Below are 18,402 nucleotides of genomic sequence, written 5' to 3'. Positions count from 1 at the left end.
TGTCTTTTATTTTCGATATAAAAAAAACACGGTTACGGTAATAAAATATTACATGAAGAAAAAAATCCGGTGAAATGTATGTTTGGGAATTGTAAAAAAAATATGAAAAAACTACGGTTTGTTTCAGTACTCCTGCCGGAAAGATAACTGTGAAACATAAACAGGAAGTAGCCGGGCAGCGCTTTTTGGGAGTTGCTGGACAGCCATTGCAGTGTCGTGGCTCAGTAACAAAACACGAAAAGGAGAAGACCTGGCATTTCGCAGGCTCTCTCTCTTTTTTTTTTGACCGGGAGACCAATTTACATGACTAAAACACACTCGATTCATCTATCTACACCTAAAAAAACGGGTAAGTTGAATACATTTCTCAACCATGATCAGAAAAGGAGTCTTATATGAGCGTTCGGCATCTGGGCTAGCAAAAAATTATCCCCGGCTGCTAACGATGCTACGTTAGCATTGCTAGCATCAAGTTGGCTAACTCGCTTATAATCGAAGAGCTTTCCAGTTGGATAAAGTTGACCCCTCCGTTGTATTTATTGATTTCAACATCCATATATATTATCAGAGGGGACATAAACGTAACTGTTACACGTATTCACTGTTGTCTCTACATAGGTAGAAGTAGTTCTCGACTGATTAGCTAACGTAGCTAGTAACCCCCTCGATGCAACGTCGCCTGTTGGAGAATATGACACGTAGCTAGTTGCTTCCTGCTAGCCAGCCTATTTTGTCGGCCTCATCTGAGCGTTATAGAAATTACACTTTGTGTATTTTTTTCTATCTTTGATATTACTTGTTGTTATTCTGACATTGATGCGCTTTCTATATGTATTGTTTTTTACCAAAAGCTGAACCTGTCGGAGGCCGAACATCAATGTAACGTTAGCTGTTGGTGGTAAAGGTTTAGCTCACTCCGCTGCTACGTTGACAGTGTGACAGTCGGACCAAATCACAATTTAGTGTCTATCATTTATGCAGTCGCAATCTTTTCATGATATCAATTTTATCTCAAATGTTACGATCACGTGATATAGGAATCGACCGTACCTTCTTGAGTAATAACGTGCCCCCAACTGTCAGTGGTATTAATTATAATAACTGAAAAATGTCGCTTGTGTTTAAACAATTCACGTATGTTCGAGGCTTTCTCGTTATCGGAGTGTAGAGAAACAGCTATTTGTCAGAAGTAAATCGAGGTGGATGCTGGATAGTAAGGGAGTCATAACTTTCAGCTCGGTTCGGTTTGAATTATTCAGTCACAAACAACCCTCTGCTGAAAGTATTTACTTGAAATAATGGTTAATAACTAATCTGATAGAACAAATGTGTCCTGTGCATATTCAATAACCTTTAACGTGGCAACCAGAAATAAATCACACATTATATTATCACTTTAATGTGGTTGGTCATGCTTGTTCATTTTCCATATTAAACCGCTGAAAACAACAACCCCATATTCCTCGAGATGGGATTATGGCTGCTGCCTTGGGGCAACCTTTGTCAGACTTTTTTTTTTTTTTTTTTTAATAGTTGCATGTCTTGTTAGAGCCAATATTTGTCTGTGGTTCTTGTCAGTTACAGACAGACTGTTTCACCTTCACAGCTGCATCTCGCCCAAACGTCACATGGCAACACCGGTCCGTAACGCCAGCCTGTGGTGTCGCGGCACATGGCACTGGAGTGTAGCAGCGGCTGACGTGTAGTTCAGCTGTTTGCGTGGTCTTGACCTTTGGCTACTTTATACTTTAGCACTGCATTTGTTTGCACGTTACGTAACTAGGGCTAGAGGTCGGCATCAGCTTACCTTCGTCTGATGCATCTGTAACAGTCACATAAAAAAAGACAAGGAAATGAAGTGTGTCTCCTGTTCTCAGATAACCAAAACACTTGCTGAGACATTTGATCACGTCACTTAAAAGAAGGGGAAATACGCTCGTGTGAACTAGAACGACAAATGAACAGAGTGAGAGTTTTGCTTGCGCGGAAGCAACAAGCTGTTGTATGTAGTCAGTCAGGGAGCTTTTGACTTCACACAGTTACAGCTGGTCCTATCTCAGATCTGATTTGTTTTGATTGAAATACAATTTGGCGATCTTATCTTGAAAGGCCAAGACTAGGCTTTGTTTCCAAGGGCCGTGAAGATGCTTTGTGTTGAACAAAACACTCATGTTGCCTGTTGAGGAGCTGTCAAATGGCATGTGATCCGTACTCTGAATCTCCTGTCCTGCCGTCCAAAGACTCCTACTGGAATAAGCTAATCATTGGCTGCTGAAAGCCAGCCATTGTTCTTCTCATCAGCTGTCAATATTTATCTGATAGGTTAAGACAGGCTGCATATTCATGGAGCTGAGTGCTGTCACTTTTATTTGTGGTGAAGGGTTCTGATTGGTTCCCATTGATCTTACTGTGTGTGTCCTGTTTGATACTCCTAAGCCTGGGGCGTACTTTCTGCGTCCATTCATACTACATGGTTCCACTCATACAATTAAACCTCCGCATTGGTCTGGCATCCACGCATGTGCATCATCCGCAGGCATTGCAATTGGTAGTGGTAACGCACCATAACAATGTTTGCCAGAAGTTCAATGCCATATGGTCGTCTTTTTTATTCCTTTTAAAAGACAAATTGTGTAAATGTGGGTAACGGTGGATCTCCTCGCACAGCCCTCCCTCTTCAAAACAAGCATCCACTTTGTTAACTTCTTCTTTTTCTGGGCAAACCAGCCAGAGGTGCAAACGCCGCCATCTGGACTGGAGTATAAAACAAAACTGGAGCACGAGTAGTCGCCGTGCACGCTATGCATTCAGTTCACGCCGGCGCCACATGCACCCTTGCTGACGTGGGCGGCTGATAACATTAACGTCATACAGAAAGTAGAAATTTGCCTTTAAATTTGTCTCTTGGTGTTTCCAGGTACTTCCCTCTATCGACTCAAGACATGAAAAAACTATGAATTATATAGTTATAGCTTAGTGTACCACTGATTTTATTTATTAATTTATTTTTTATACTGTCAGCTCTACACCTGGATTTTCTTTTTTTGTGAATATCTACTCGGAGAGACTGTATCTGCCTCAGTAGGATAAAATGTTATCTTACTAAATATGCCAATTTACCAACACATTTACTCTTTTCTAAACATTTTGAATCAGAATAGGATATGTTGCAGGATAAGTTAAAACTCCCACCTTTCCCTGCAGTCCAGCTAAACATAACATTACAAACACAATAGTCGACTTGTATGAAGACACTTCGTCTCTGTGTATTTCTTTGCGTTTACAAACTTGTTGTATGGTAATTAATGACCATTACAGCCAAAATAACATCTCTCCCATTTGTTGTTTTTCAGGATTCAACAGGTCTGGAAATGGCGTTCATATTAAATATGCTTTATAACGGTTTTAATGGCGTACTACAGTTCTTAGGTAAGTCCTGGTGATCTCAACGTTTGTGACTGTATTCTAAGTGATTAAGCAAAATGGTGTTGCCATAATGTGAATCACTTAGCTATTATTAAAAATGTTATGTAACATTTTAAACAAAGTTGGTAATATGAGAGAGGATTTAGTAGAGCCTGAGTCATTTATTTTATGACATTTTTTTTTTAACGAGTGTTGAAATATCTGTCTGACACTCCCTATTTTAAAGCAACCTGCTTGTGATCCCATTTCCGTCTGTCAATCCTGACAAGTGCATTGTCTGACCTGACAACACCCCACATCTCCGATCTCCGTACACATGCTCCCTGTCCACCGATGCCCATAGCATCTGGCTGACGCGCCGGATCCATTTTTGCGGGACCAGCTTACATATCTGAAGAGTGAAATGCTCATGTGAATGCCTGTAATTATTGACAGCTGGATTCAAATTAATATTTAATTTGTTACTGAACACATACCAGCATAGCAGGTTTTTCTTGTTTTTAATTTAGAGCCCTGCAGTGTCTTCTAATGATATGACAATATCAAAATCCAAACGATTGCCCATTCCTAATAGAATATGTGTGCACAAGAGCTACGCAAAGGGAATGGCTTTTAGAAACATGATTTCTTGCCACACCTTTAAACGTTTTTTTTTATCAATGCGTCGACCTGAAATCTGGTGGAAAATCTTGTTCCATGTCCCCAAAGTGGGCTGTACTAGTTGCTGACTGCGAAGCAGTCTTTCCTGTTCTCCCTGTCAGACAAGTAGCATAGTGCTCGTGAGGAATGATGACATCCAGGAGACCTGACAGTGCAAAACACAAAGCCTTGTATTCTCGTCACGAAAGTAGAGCAAGGAGTGACTCTAGTGAACTCTAGTGAACCGTTGCTCTTGTATTCAGTTAGTCTGAGATCAGTTGTTGACCTCACAATATAAAGTTTGAGGTTACTTTTGATCAATACGACTGAATGCCATTTCTTCACAGAATAAAACAAACTTGTAGTAACTTTTTTTGAACTTCACACAATCGAGACTGCTTAGCCTAACTTGGGCAATGGTGGCATCATTTTTTAATATTTGTAAAAATCAGTTGGTGGAAGACGACCACATGGGCATCAAAATGGATTTATACGTATGATTTGAACAGACAGTGGAAGTCTGAGCTTGACAACGCCTCAGACGCGTCACATGTTCTTAAGCAATGACAGACCTTTTGATACGATGACTCATCGCCTCACTTCTTACGTGTTTATGGTTTCTTTTGTGTGCAAAGCGTTTTATAACGTACAATCCAGCCCGTCTTAAAAATAAATAGCTGTACTGTTTTTGTTGTCTGAAAACGCGTCTGGCTTTGTTTCAGGACTGTACAAGAAATCTGGCAAGTTAGTATTTCTTGGCCTGGACAACGCTGGCAAAACGACGCTACTGCACATGCTCAAAGATGACAGATTGGGACAGCATGTGCCAACTTTACATCCAAGTGAGTCGGTGCTACGCTTTCACACGTGCACATCAACACACACGCTCACTCACGTTGTGTGTTGAAAGCCATCCATGTAAAACACAATATCAGGCTAACATCTATGTTTACCTTGTTTTTTTAAAAAGCACTGTTGAATGTGGGAGCTGGAAGTGTTTGAGTTCCCTGACTTTTCTTTTCTTTTTCTTTTACAGCCTCGGAAGAGCTGACCATTGCTGGCATGACGTTTACGACCTTTGACCTTGGAGGCCACGCACAAGGTACGTGTGTGTTCTTTACATATATTCTTGTGTTTCGTTGGTCGTGTTGTGTGATCGTGAAGCTCTGATACCACTTTGACTGCCAAAATGGTCTGGAAATAAAATGATTGAGATATTAGCAGTTTTCCACACAAACCTGACCCACGTGGGGAAAATACCGCATGCAAAGGACATTTTCTCCTGCCAATAACTACGCGAACATATGGCCAATCACTGCAATGCTAATGAATGCAGACTGTTTGTAACATAACTAGACAGACCAGGCTGTAAAATACTCATTTTGTATTTCTGTGTTTGTTCACACAGCCCGAAGAGTGTGGAAAAACTACCTCCCTGCCATTAATGGCATTGTCTTCCTTGTGGATTGTGCAGACCTCACCAGATTGGCCGAATCAAAAGCAGAACTCGATGTAAGTACCTGCTCGGCCGCCGTTGCATTGTTTTTGCCGACATACAGAACGCTGCTAAACTTTCAACGTCCACGTTTTTGATCAAGCACTTGTTTTTTCTAGTGTTTACAGCCCCAGCAAAGTTGAGATAGTGGCTGTTTAGTTGGCAAGTTATTACACAATCAGTACTTTAACTGTAGTCCTGGTTCAGTATTCATGAAGCCCTTTGAGTTTGAACAATTACTTACATACCTCAGTCCACTTCTTGATGATTTACTCAGTGATTCTGGAAAATGTAAGAAGTAAATTACAGTTCCCTCAAAGTCACCCTTGGAAGGTGATATCATATATTCTTTGTCACTATGAGGATCAATAGGAAATCCACGTAGTTATACTAAGTCTACCCTATCAGGCATTAATGACGGATGAGACCATCGGAAACGTGCCTATCCTGATCCTGGGCAACAAGATCGACAGACCCGAGGCCATCAGCGAGGAGAAGCTGAGAGAAATCTTTGGATTGTACGGACAGACGACAGGCAAAGTAAGTAGATCGTTTTCTTCTTCTAATAATAACAAGTTAGACAGAAGTGTATATAAAACAAAATAGGGAAAAAAGAAACATCACTTTCAGTTGTTGACTATATGAAGATCCAGTGTTGGACTATTCTAAGATGAGTCACCACCCCAATACACTGACATTAACAAGTTATTGACTTAATAAAATACTGCAGGCGAGTGTATTTGTCAGTTTAAGCTTTCAAAACAGGTTTAGTTTGATGGGATAAGGATATACTTCCTATCTTCACCTATTTGCCAAGATGAAAGAGCAGCGCCACCAAAAAAACGCCCAGTTTGACAGATTTGCATATTTATAAAAAAAATCACTTAAACCCGGAGCTCGCTCTTGATCGTGCAACTCCAGACTCACTGAGCCACAAGGCGAGGTACTAAAGGTGGATTGAGTGTGACTTTCCCCCTCTGTGTTTGTGTTAGGGCACCATTGCCATGAAGGAGCTGAACACAAGACCACTGGAGGTGTTCATGTGCAGCGTGTTGAAGAGGCAGGGCTACGGCGAGGGCTTCCGCTGGCTCTCGCAGTACATCGACTAAAGCAGCCCAGCCCCATAACGCACCGATACCACCGCCGCCGCCACCGCCACCATCGAGGGGGAGGGGGGAGGGGCGCTAACCCAACCACTCAAGCACCCACCGTTGCCACCGGTACCATCATATTCAGCCCCATGTTTGGTTAAACAAGTCTGCCTCCACCATCAGAGAAACCAGTACAACTTGATCCCAATAGACTTTTATTGGTCGAACATTTGGTTCCGCACTTTCAGCATTCATTCCTACACACACACACACACACACACACACACACAAAACCACATATATACACACACACTCCCATCCCTCTGTCTTTTTCTAACAGAGTATCATAGCATTGGTTCCACAGCAAAATGTATTCGAATTCAAACAGATGAATATTTTCTATATTGTGTCTGTCGTTTGCTTCCCCCCCCCCTCCCTCCCTGCCATCTGTTGAGTGTGATGATAGATGCATTATAACTGTACATGATTCCATTGTTATTTCAACAATCCCTGATGCCCCCCATAGTTGTATGCATTGCAGTACACTTTTTTAACAGTAAAAAAAAACATTCATTCAACATCGTATTTAATCGACACTTTTTGGTTTGTCCTTCCCTTAATTTTTATTATTTGATTTTTACATGATTTCAATAAATAACCTGTGTGGCCACATATACAGCCCTCACTATAGACGTATGGCTGTTTCAACCATTTATTAAAATGGACCAGTGCATTTATCTTAGCGTATCAGAAATTAGATTTCTTTAGGGTACTTGGAAGTTAAAATGCTTTTTGTTCCAGACTTCTATCTTGTGGGCACAGTAGAAACGAATGGATCCAAGTTGGTTGTGTGCTCCCACCCTCCCCCCCTCCTTCCTTTTTTTTTGTTGTTTGTTTTTGTTTAAATAAAGAAAAGCATGGGGTGGTAGTATAGCAGACGGGAGGAGAATTTTAATAGAAAATAATACGGGCTATAACCCTGGCGAAGTTGGATGAAAGCTTGTAGATAGCACAATGGTCAGTTGAATGCAAAGAAAACTATTTAAGTAAACTTGTGGATAAAGAGCTTGATAATTACCTGCGGTGAGCGATGAAGGGAGGAAGAAACGGATGGTTGTAACACCTAGTTATCAATGTTGGAAGTCTATCCTACACACATTTTCAAACCTTTGTACAGGGGGAATCTAGTGACCAAGCGTAGATAGCGGAGGGCACAGTCCCACAGCGGGAACAGGTAGATAGGCCTAAGACACCTCAAGAAAGGGACCATATATATATGAAATGTACATGAACACATGTACATGGATTTTGTATTTATAACTGGTATCCTTCGATCTATGTGCATTACCAGAAACTATTATGCATGCCTTGTTCTTTTGATTTTTAACCACCATTATTCCAGAGTACAACAGGAGGGGGGGAAAGATGCCAAAATTTACAATGAGTTGATTGTCATGTTATTTTTTTTTTTTTTTTACGGAAACAATGGAATTGCGCGTAATACACATTTTTTTCCTGTCCCTGTCCCTTTGTGTCTCTTTCATTCCCTCATGAAAACGTGATGAGCCGTCCCAACAAGGTGGGACTCGCTGTTGTTTGCATCATAAAAATGTAATAAATGTTTTCAATGAATAACAGGATTTAACTTTGATCCACAACGCAAACTGATTCATTTTGTCACTCGTCAGCAGTGAGATTAGGTTCCTTTTTAATTTGATGTATGATAATAAAAAAACATCTCCGGGGTTGGTGAGGTGATTAAAGGGGAAGAAAGAATAAAACAAAGTGTAATATGTGATCACATTTTGGATTATTAATCTGGTTTAATTCGACCAATAGCCCAAACTATAAGGGGTGGAAATCTTTGGATGTCTCACTATTCGATTCAGATTCTATTTTTGGTTAAAAACCGTTCACAATTAAAAGTCAAATTTCGATTCAAAACTATTCAAAATAGATTTTTGAAATTTGCATATGAGTCCTCTGAGCTAATAAAGGTGGTGTGGCAAATCATGGCATGAGAGCAGATTATATCATTTAAATTATTCAAATGTAAATACACGAAGGCAAATCTAAGACCAAATATTAAATTAATTCATGCTAAATTAAAAAAAATAATAATTACATCCTCTCTTCTTTTTTTGGAAGTTATGAATCGATTTAGAATCGTAGAAAATAAGACTTTTTTTTTTGCCCACCCCAACTTTATGCTGCTGTTTTGTATCGAGCCAAAAAAGACTGGAAACGACAGTTTTAATGTTTAATTCACTATGTGATTATTATATTCTGAAACCAAAAACTACAGCTGGAAAATAAATGTGCTGTAAAAAAAGGAACGATATTTCCCTTCGAAATATACAGAGTAGAAGTAAAAAGCATTCAAGTACCTTCAAATTGTACATTAGTGTGGTATTTGAGTAAATGTGTTTAACTGTCTTTATGTGTCGAAATTCAAAAATTTAGCTTCAAAATAAAGCCACTAGGTGGTGCACATGTCATGGGGAAAAATACCGTTAGGAGTTCTGTATAATTTATCTTCATACTCATGGATCCATACAGATGTGCGGCTGTCTTAATCTGGTTTCATACCAATAATTAATAGTGTCTTCAAGATGCTCAAAAGCATCTCATGAAAGTTCTTCAGCCACTGGTTTCAATTTAATCCACCAGAAGAAGAAAAAGACGTCACATCATTGCTTTTAAATCCCGGTTTATTGCAGTAATATATATCTTCATATACTTACGGATCTTCTCCTGCACAGCACACACTGCTTTCCTGTCATGACAGCCATACTACTATAAAAATACCACATTGGCATCTATATGAAGGTAATGCTTGTATGTCAGAACTGAGAATATGAACATTTTAAAGCAGTGTTCCACATAGAAACGGTTATTATGTATATGGGAATAAGAAAAGGGATATTATTAATGAATAAATTGCAGTTATATACACTCAACAAAAATATAAACGCAACACTTTTGTTTTTGCTCCCATTTTTCATGAGATGGACTTAAAGATCTAAAATTCATTCCAGATACACAATATTACCATTTCTCTCAAACATTGTTCACAAATCTGTCTAAATGTGTGATAGTGAGCACTTCTGCTTTGCTGAGATAATCCATCCCACCTCACAGGTGTGCCACATCAAGATGCTGATCTGACATCATGATTAGTGCACAGGTGTGCCTTAGACTGTCCACAATAAAAGGCCACCCTGAAATGTGCATTTTTTTGCTTTATTGGGGGTCTGGGGACTCAGAACCAGTCAGTATCTGGTGTGACCACCATTTGCCTCATGCAGTGCAACACATCTTCTTCGCATAGAGTTTATCAGATTGTCAATTGTGGCCTGTGGAATGTTGGTCCACTCCTCTTCAATGGCTGTGCGAAGTTGCTGGATATTAGTGGGAACTGGTACACGCTGTCGTATACGCCGGTCAAGCACATCCCAAACATGCTCAATGGGTGACATGTCCGGTGAGTATGCTGGCCATGCAAGAACTGGGACATTTTCAGCTTCCAAGAATTGTGTACAGATCCTTGCAACATGGGGCCGTGCATTATCTTGCTGAAACATGAGGTGATGTTCATGGATGTATGGCACAACAATGGGCCTCAGGATCTCATCACGGTATCTCTGTGCATTCAAAATGCCATCAATAAAATGCACCTGTGTTCTTCGTCCATAACAGATGCCTGCCCATACCATAACCCCACCACCACCATGGGCCACTCGATCCACAACATTGACATCAGCAAAGCGCTCACCCACACGACGCCACACACGCTGTCTGCCATCTGCCCTGAACAATGTAAACCGTGATTCATCCGTGAAGAGAACACCTCTCCAACGTGCCAGACGCCATCGAATGGGAGCATTTGCCCACTCAAGTCTGTTACGGTGATGAGCTGGAGTCAGGTCAAGACCCCGATGAGGACGACGAGCATGCAGTTGAGCTTCCCTGAGACGGTTTCTGACAGTTTGTGCAGAAATGGTTTGGTTATGCAAACCAATTGTTTCAGCAGCTGTCTGAGTGGCTGGTCTCAGACGATCTTGGAGGTGAACCTGCTGGATGTGGAGGTCCTGGGCTGGTGTGGTTACACGTGGTCTGCGGTTGTGAGGCCGGTTGGATATACTGCCATATTCTCTGAAACGCCTTTGGAGACGGCTTATGGTGGAGAAATGAACATTCAATGCACGAGCAACAGATCTGGTTGACATTCCTGCTGTCAGCATGCCAATTGCACACTCCCTCAATGCTTGTGGCATCTGTGGCATTTTGCTGTGAGACAAAACTGCACATTTCAGAGTGGCCTTTTATTGTGGGCAGTATAAGGCACACCTGTGCACTAATCATGATGTCAGATCAGCATCTTGATGTGGCACACCTGTGAGGTGGGATGGATTATCTCAGCAAAGCAGAAGTGCTCACTATCACACATTTAGACAGATTTGTGAACAATGTTTGAGAGAAATGGTAATATTGTGTATCTGGAATGAATTTTAGATCTTTGAGTCCATCTCATGAAAAATGGGAGCAAAAACAAAAGTGTTGCGTTTATATTTTTGTTGAGTGTATAATGTGTGAGTGTGAAGTTGGCTCTGCATTGGAAACCAACTCCCTTAAGGAAGTCCGAACAATACACAAGAAATGAACATCCTCTTAAATTGTATTGTATGTGTTGCTTCTAGCATGAGTGTGTCTGCACCAACGGCTTAAATGGTTTTGCATTTATTGCATTTGGGAGTTTACAGTAAAGTGTTTGCCAGTGGCTCTGTGGTGAAGATGTGATGTCATATCACGCCACCAGAGGGCAGTAGAGGAAGGCAACTGAGGGCCTCGGTTACCGCCTCCATCTTTGAAGTCTTTCTGAATCAGTTCCTTTATATTGATAATAAAAACACTTTGAAAGTAAGAGAAACTTGGTTATTAACTATTTTACAGATGTTCCAGCCAGACACTCGTAGCCCTGAGGGACTCCACTGAGCAGCACAGGAGATCATTTCTGCAGAGCTCCTACTGGACTCCAGCACTCAGCTGGACTACATACGTAGGTCAAAGGTCAAGGTCACAGTGACTTCACGCCCTTCCCATTCCGTGAAAGATATCCCAGGAACACCTTGAGGGAATTTCATCAAATGGATTTCATTTAAAGTCACTATGACCTCACAAAACACATTTATTTAGCCATAACTCCGGAATCATACGCTAATTGTGACAATTCCACACAAACATGTAATCCACTTTGCACACAAGACAGCTATCTGCACATTTGAGAGCATACATGTTTTTTTTTTATATACTTCTTATTCATGTACTGCTGCTGTGACATTTTTTCCATCTGCCACTTCTGACATCTATGTAGAGCTAATTATAACAGTCGGGGGTAGAAGACTGTAGAAATGTGGAATATATCCCGTCACCTTAATCCCTGACTATTTTAAAATCGTGAATTGCTTTTTTATAAATAATATTTCTTAATACAAGTCAAATCTATCACCACGTTGACAGGCGACCTGCTAAGCAAACGTCTACAGGTGACAGGTGTTCATTTCATTCCCTGCATCCATCATCCGTCGTTTTACCCGGTTCATTCTCTACTTCAATAATGTCAGCTGAAGTACAGTTTAAAACATGTCGTATCAGGAACCCCTGGACTCCTGTGGGAGAAACCCCGTTGAAACAACCTTAAACTAACCTCTTGATTAATTATTTTTAACTGAACGCACAATTTGTTAAACATTTTTTTATCGATGGTTGGGGGAACTTTTCAAGCAAAAATGCACAACTTGAGAAAAATATGTTTAATTTTTCTATACCTTTTTTTTACATATATCATAATCTATCATAAGTGACAAATAAAAGCATCAAATTCTCCGATTTGAGAAGCAACCGTTTGGTATTTTTGCTTAAACAGAATCTAAAACGATTGTTACGTCATCATGTTCTTGATCGACTAACCTTAAACGGTCTAATGACGGTCCTGTCCTTCATCGTCCTGTTAGAAGTTACCTGTGATAACATGTACTAACCCTGGCATTAGTCTTTTGACGTTTTTGCCAAATGGTTCACAGTATAACAGTTTGGATTTGCTCGTCGAATGAGAATGAGGCAACAAAGCCCAACAGTGCAGCGACAACATCGATAATCAAAGAGGATTCACCTTAGTTTGAGACGGCCTTTAGGCAAACAGACTGCATATCAGATGTATAAACCATCATTAAGACGATGAGAATCTCTGGCTCTTCAAGCTTCCCAACGCCTGGAATCATTTCTGCACATGCAACCAGAAATGTACTGCTGACTAGCATGCGTTGTTACCAGGTATCATAATCAGTTTTTAATGATGTTTGCTGCCGAGGGATGCCGAGGCAGCTTTACGCCTGCAGGGGAAAACAATACTTGATATACATGTGCGTGTTTAAAGCTAAATTCCAGTTGAATTATTTACCAGGCTGAAACAAACAGTTGTAAAATGAGGTGCGTGTGCAACATCCTGTTGTTTTTAATTCTTTAAAAAGGTGATTACCTGTCGAAGAGGAAGAAAGATGGCAGGGAAATAACCAGGACTGAGAGGTGAGGTGAGGCCGACACCTGCGATGTGGAACTGAGTATCTATAATCACAGCGGAGAATATCCTTCAGGGCATTCTGAAATACAGCAGCAACCTACTATTATTTTCTTTATTATAAGGATTTAATAAAAATGCTCTATTTGTTATGTTTCTTTTATAGAAGCAGCTTACTGAGGAGAAGACACAGTTATGGGTCTTTGAAGATTTATTAGGAGAGGACCGAGATACAACATAATGCAATATGCTCACAGAAATACTCATTTATTATTGGGTTGGGGTCATTTCACGTGTTTCCATGTGATCAGGCCATCTGTATTAGGGCTGGCTCAGACCTGCTTTGGACCAGCCCTTAGTTATGCTGCTGTAAGCCTAGACTACCAGGACCTACTGCTCCTTCTGCATTTATGTCCTTTAACGGGACGTGTTACCAACTTGAATTCTTCCCAGAGTCTTTGTGCTTTCTTTCATAGCAGAATTAAACTCTTAAACTAATTATCAGTATCATGAGGCTCATGAATCCAGTCTAAGTCCGGCTCTAATGTATAGTTCAGGAACTAAAACCTCACACTAGTCTCTGCTCTCTCCATCTGGTGTTATTCTTTCACGGCGCTCCTCCACCCTCCGTTGCCTCCACTAAGTATTTACAACGACTCATAGGAGAAGTGCTGGACCCTACTGGACCTGGACCAAGACCATCAAAAACAAACCATCTTTCATGTCGGCGGGGTCTGGAGTCTTTCTTAACTTCTCGCCGAGCCGAGCCCAACGTTTGTTGCTTTAAGAGGAACTGGATGACTTGTAATTCATTCAGGAACACACCAAACCCCCGGTGACCTCTTGACCTCTCAGTCAACACCTCACATGTGAAAATACTGGTCTGGGCTGGATGTGTTAGTCTGCTTGATACGGATCTCCTGGGAGCAGGGAATGAAAAGGGGAGTTCAAGTGCTTGTGTCAGGACTATGAGGATTTGCTGGTGTGTGTGTGTGTGTGTGTGTGTGTGTGTGACACACATACACTATATCAGATTCTAACAGATAGAATTGTTCAAACCCCCCAAGCAGAGCCGCCCACCTCCTTCCTCGTTCTGCAGGACGTCCCGAGACTAATGTGGATTTCACGCTCTCACACTGGCGGATGTCAGCTGCCAACAGTTCATCCAAACACTTTTCTGCCTTCTATTGATTTAAAAAATAATAATAATAAAAATGTGTCAGAGTAAATGTCTGCCAGCACAAAAATAAGGCTGTCAGACGTCATTTATCTTTGCCAGCCGCCACATGTCACACAGGAAATCTGTCTTGTGGGCCACGACAAAGCTCATTAGCATTCTTCAACGTGTTTGCTAGGAAGCTAATAAACTAGCTAATGGGAGGACAGTTGATTAATGTAATTACAATGACTTTTCCTTCGGGTTCCAGAAAGATAAGTGATGCCCGAGTGAAACAGGACGTCCAACCACAAGACCAGCGTTCGAGGTCACATTTCAGGCTTATTTCTCAACAGTGGGAGGTGATCATTCAGTGGTCACGTCTGTTTGAGCAGCGCCCTCAAGTAAATCAATTAACCTGCAAACATAACTTTGTCTTTATGGAGCGAAAGCAAATTAAACTAAATCAAGGTTCTTCCTCAGGTCAGGGTTTTTCCCTGAAGACGATCCGAACGCTGCCGTTTTCAATCTCGTAACCCGAACAAATAAAACCCAAAGTATCTGCAAGCCACTATAGATAAGAGGTAAGAATGTGTTTTTGATAAGTTGGGCAAACAACTTGTTAACCCAATTCATGAATTCATCTAAATGAGTAAATTATTTGTTTCTCTCTGGTACAAAATGTTTCTAGTTAATTTCCAATGATTCACAGGAGCATGACAAGGCATGATGGATTGTTGGAAAGATGGATATTTCATGGCTAATTTTTTTTACTGGATAATCCAGCGATGGCCATGAAATCAACTGTATGGAGAGTCCTGTCTCTTAACTGCCATTTCACTTTTTTAAAAGTTCATTATCAGTGTAAACTGACTCGGGACCCCTCTGGACCAACATCTCAGGAGATTCTAGTGCTAAAATGTTGTGTAAATTGCTTTTAGGTCACAGACTTGGAGGTTCTTTTCATTTCTGTCGAGGCCAAAGCTAGAAGATAGAAATAAAACGACGGTCCCTCCTGCAGACAGCTTCAGCACACAGGAAGCCAATCAGACAAACAACAACCAAACAGGATTCCCAGAATCCAAAGACAACAAAAACCCTCAGGTAACAAACATGTCCTGAAAACCACCCAGAGGAAGAAAGATAAACCAGCCGGACAGCGTGAGCACGGACTAAATAGTAAATGGAGGATGACGAGACACAGGTGGAGCGAATCAGGGCGGGGCTCCGAAACGAGAGGAGAGGTGAGGAAAACAAGCAACACGTTGCATTTCTTCTTACAGTTAGGAGCCCCGGTACATACAACGCTGATTTAATGCGATTTAGTGGGAGAAGTTCAGACCAGACACCATGAATAATATCACAATAAGTGTTGAAGCCTCACTTTGAGACGCTGATTGCACAGGTGCACTTTTTGCATAAAAACTACAGCTTGAATAACCTGTAAAAAAAAAAACACCAGACACTGTGGCAGGTGCACGGAGAAAATGAATCCACTCAGACACAGGAAACAGGAAATCCAACCCTTGGAAGGTCCCTGATTGTGCTGCAGGTAGCAGGATAACTAGAGCCACTTCAGCCCTCACAATAGGCTGGAAAAAATAACATTTAGATTGCAAAACAAATCAGAAAAAGGGGGTCCCATGGGGAAATACATAAAAGGAGAGCTTTGTGAGGAACAGCCAGGTGCTTTTGCTTTGTGCTGCTAAATGGATTCCCATTATTGTGAATATATCTGTTTGTGTGGCTCGTTTCCCCGGTGCGTTTGTCGTTGAATCAGAAAGACGAGAGAGAGCTGAGGTCCGTCTGGATGGAAGGTTTTCCATAAGAGCGGGAAACAAAGAATTGATGAGTCATACTCACTGAGATCGAAGTTTCCTTTCATAATATGGTTCTGAAGTAAAACCTGATTAAATACGTTTAAATACACTGATTTAAAAAACAAATCTTTCTTGGAAATGAAACAGAAATATGGAGCCAAGTGTTGGTAACAGCTTTGTGTGCATTACATTTAGCATATTAGTCGTCATCGTCTCAATGTGTGAACCCTTCCCACTCTCCTTATGGATGGCTTCGGATTGAATACGGTTTGATTTTGATCTCAGGACTGAGATATGAGTGGATTTATACTTCAGCTTCTTGGCTGTCAGCGTCGTTTATCCCTGAAATGCATTTTTTTTACAGGCGGACAGACTGTTCCACTGTTAAACCGATCCTCTGGACGTAGTCCAGTTCATAAAAACTTCTGGGTGTTGGTCATCCTCTACGAGCAGAGAGGAGGCAAACTATATAAGAATGATTTAAGAGGACAAATTATGTTGTTGTTCTGAACACAGCCAGTTGTTAGCTGCTAAATGCTCCGCTACGTTCACCGTTTCCCTGCTGTTTGGTGCCTTTTAGCCCTGTTTTGATGTTGAAAACAACACTGATGAGAGCTTTGATAATAACAATGGCGAGTTTGTTGATAAAAAACACAGTTTTGAATCATTCAAGCGTGAGATGATGCTTTGTCAACATCTGCATCAGCTTGACACGTTGGGATTACGCCGACATGGCTCCATCTTCCCAGTCATTCCACGGATTTTCTCCGGGATTCAAATCTTGGCTCGGAGGAGGGCTGAAGGACTTTCACATTCTCGTTGTGAAGCCGTTCCAACATTCGTCTGGCAGCATGTTTGAGTCCTGTCGGGAGCAGAAATGTGTTGGCCTCCACTCTCGGCCCTTTGGCGCTGGAAGAAACTCACTCTCCTTCAGGTTTTGCCTTTGTTTGGATCCTCCTGGTCGTCCCTCCTCCTCCTCCTCCAGTCTGAAGCTGCTCCATCACGCTTCGAGGTCCGGATGGTGTCGGCTGGTGATAAGCTCCAGTTTGCATCAGCTGAAAATGTTTAGGATTTGGTTTCATCAGACAGGAGACTCTTTTGCATCATGCTCTCAAGGCTTTCACATGGACTCTTTTCTGGGAAGTTATTCTGTCACGATTAGAGAACATGGAGTTTAAACGTCTTCCTGATCATGAAAAACAGCATAAAGTAGTTTAGTTTTAACATAGAATGTCACAAAAAAATACAAAATCTAAGTGACTTCAATGGAGCTGAAATAGAAAATTAAAAATGAAGATGTCATTTTATTTTTATTTTATTTCCACTCTTGTGATCTCGATTGTGTTCACATTGTGTTCTCCTGCAGCAGGATTTGCGACCTTTGAACTGTAATATATGATTCACAAATTATTGTCATATTTGTTGTCGTTTTATGTTGATTTACTTTTTGGTTCTTGTTGTATATTTGTTTTATAACTCTACTGGTTCCAGCTGTCCAATGAGAATATTTACTGGTTTTCTTCCTCTGCTACACAAAATAGAAAGTTTGGGTTTTTCTGTTGACTTTGATGATCAACCAACTACTTCATTGTACATTCATGCTTCCCAGAGGCTGAACCCTCCAGCCTCACAATGAGGTTCACGTTTGGAGTCAAATTACTTCAACATGAAAAATGCATTTTTTAAATTTGGTAAAAACTGTTAAAAGTTTGACTTATTGTAAACTAGTAAAACATTTTTCTGATGGTATAACATTTTGAAATAAAAGAGCATCTAGTGAAATGAAAGTGAATATTGTTTCTCTGTAAATCAGTTAGAAAACCTCCGTTTGTGTGTTTTTGTGTGTTTGGAACAGAGAGGCAGAGAGGTCGGTGTACACAGAAAGCACTGCTTTATTGACTGCACTGGACTGGACCGGATCAGATGGGACTGGGTGGGAGTGGAGGGGGCGGGGCCAGGGTTGGGGGCGGGGCTAGGGAGGGGTGGGCTGTGTGTGTGTGGGGGGGGGGGGGGGGGGGGGGGGATCATAGTGGGATGCAGCCATCATTAAGGCAACACAAACAGCATGCAGATACAGTCACAGGAAACATCGTCATCATCATCATCATATTGCTTTTCAAAGTCTCGCTTAAAACATCGAAATTGTACAAAAAGGAAGAAAATAGGTTTTTCGCACTAATGAAAAATACATTTTTTGA

The 18,402-nt window shown here is 41.1% G+C and overlaps 1 protein-coding gene across 1 annotated transcript; it reads left to right on the top strand.

Annotated features, from left to right (window-relative positions):
* The first annotated feature begins 194 nt into the window (after positions 1–194).
* sar1b (secretion associated, Ras related GTPase 1B) lies at positions 195–8,302 on the top strand. Its single transcript, XM_084029407.1, has 7 exons — positions 195–349; positions 3,354–3,429; positions 4,788–4,907; positions 5,102–5,167; positions 5,474–5,577; positions 5,969–6,100; positions 6,553–8,302. The coding sequence occupies exons 2-7, from the start codon at positions 3,372–3,374 to the stop codon at positions 6,667–6,669; spliced, it is 597 nt and encodes a 198-aa protein (XP_083885533.1). The 5' UTR covers positions 195–349; positions 3,354–3,371; the 3' UTR covers positions 6,670–8,302.
* Positions 8,303–18,402: the final 10,100 nt, after the last annotated feature.

The sequence above is a fragment of the Eutrigla gurnardus genome, assembly GCF_963514095.1.
Source record: "Eutrigla gurnardus genome assembly, chromosome: 15".
Lineage (NCBI taxonomy): Eukaryota > Metazoa > Chordata > Actinopteri > Perciformes > Triglidae > Eutrigla > Eutrigla gurnardus.
The sequence above is the reverse complement of the archived record's forward strand: the minus strand, read 5'-3'. Positions and strand labels throughout refer to the sequence as shown.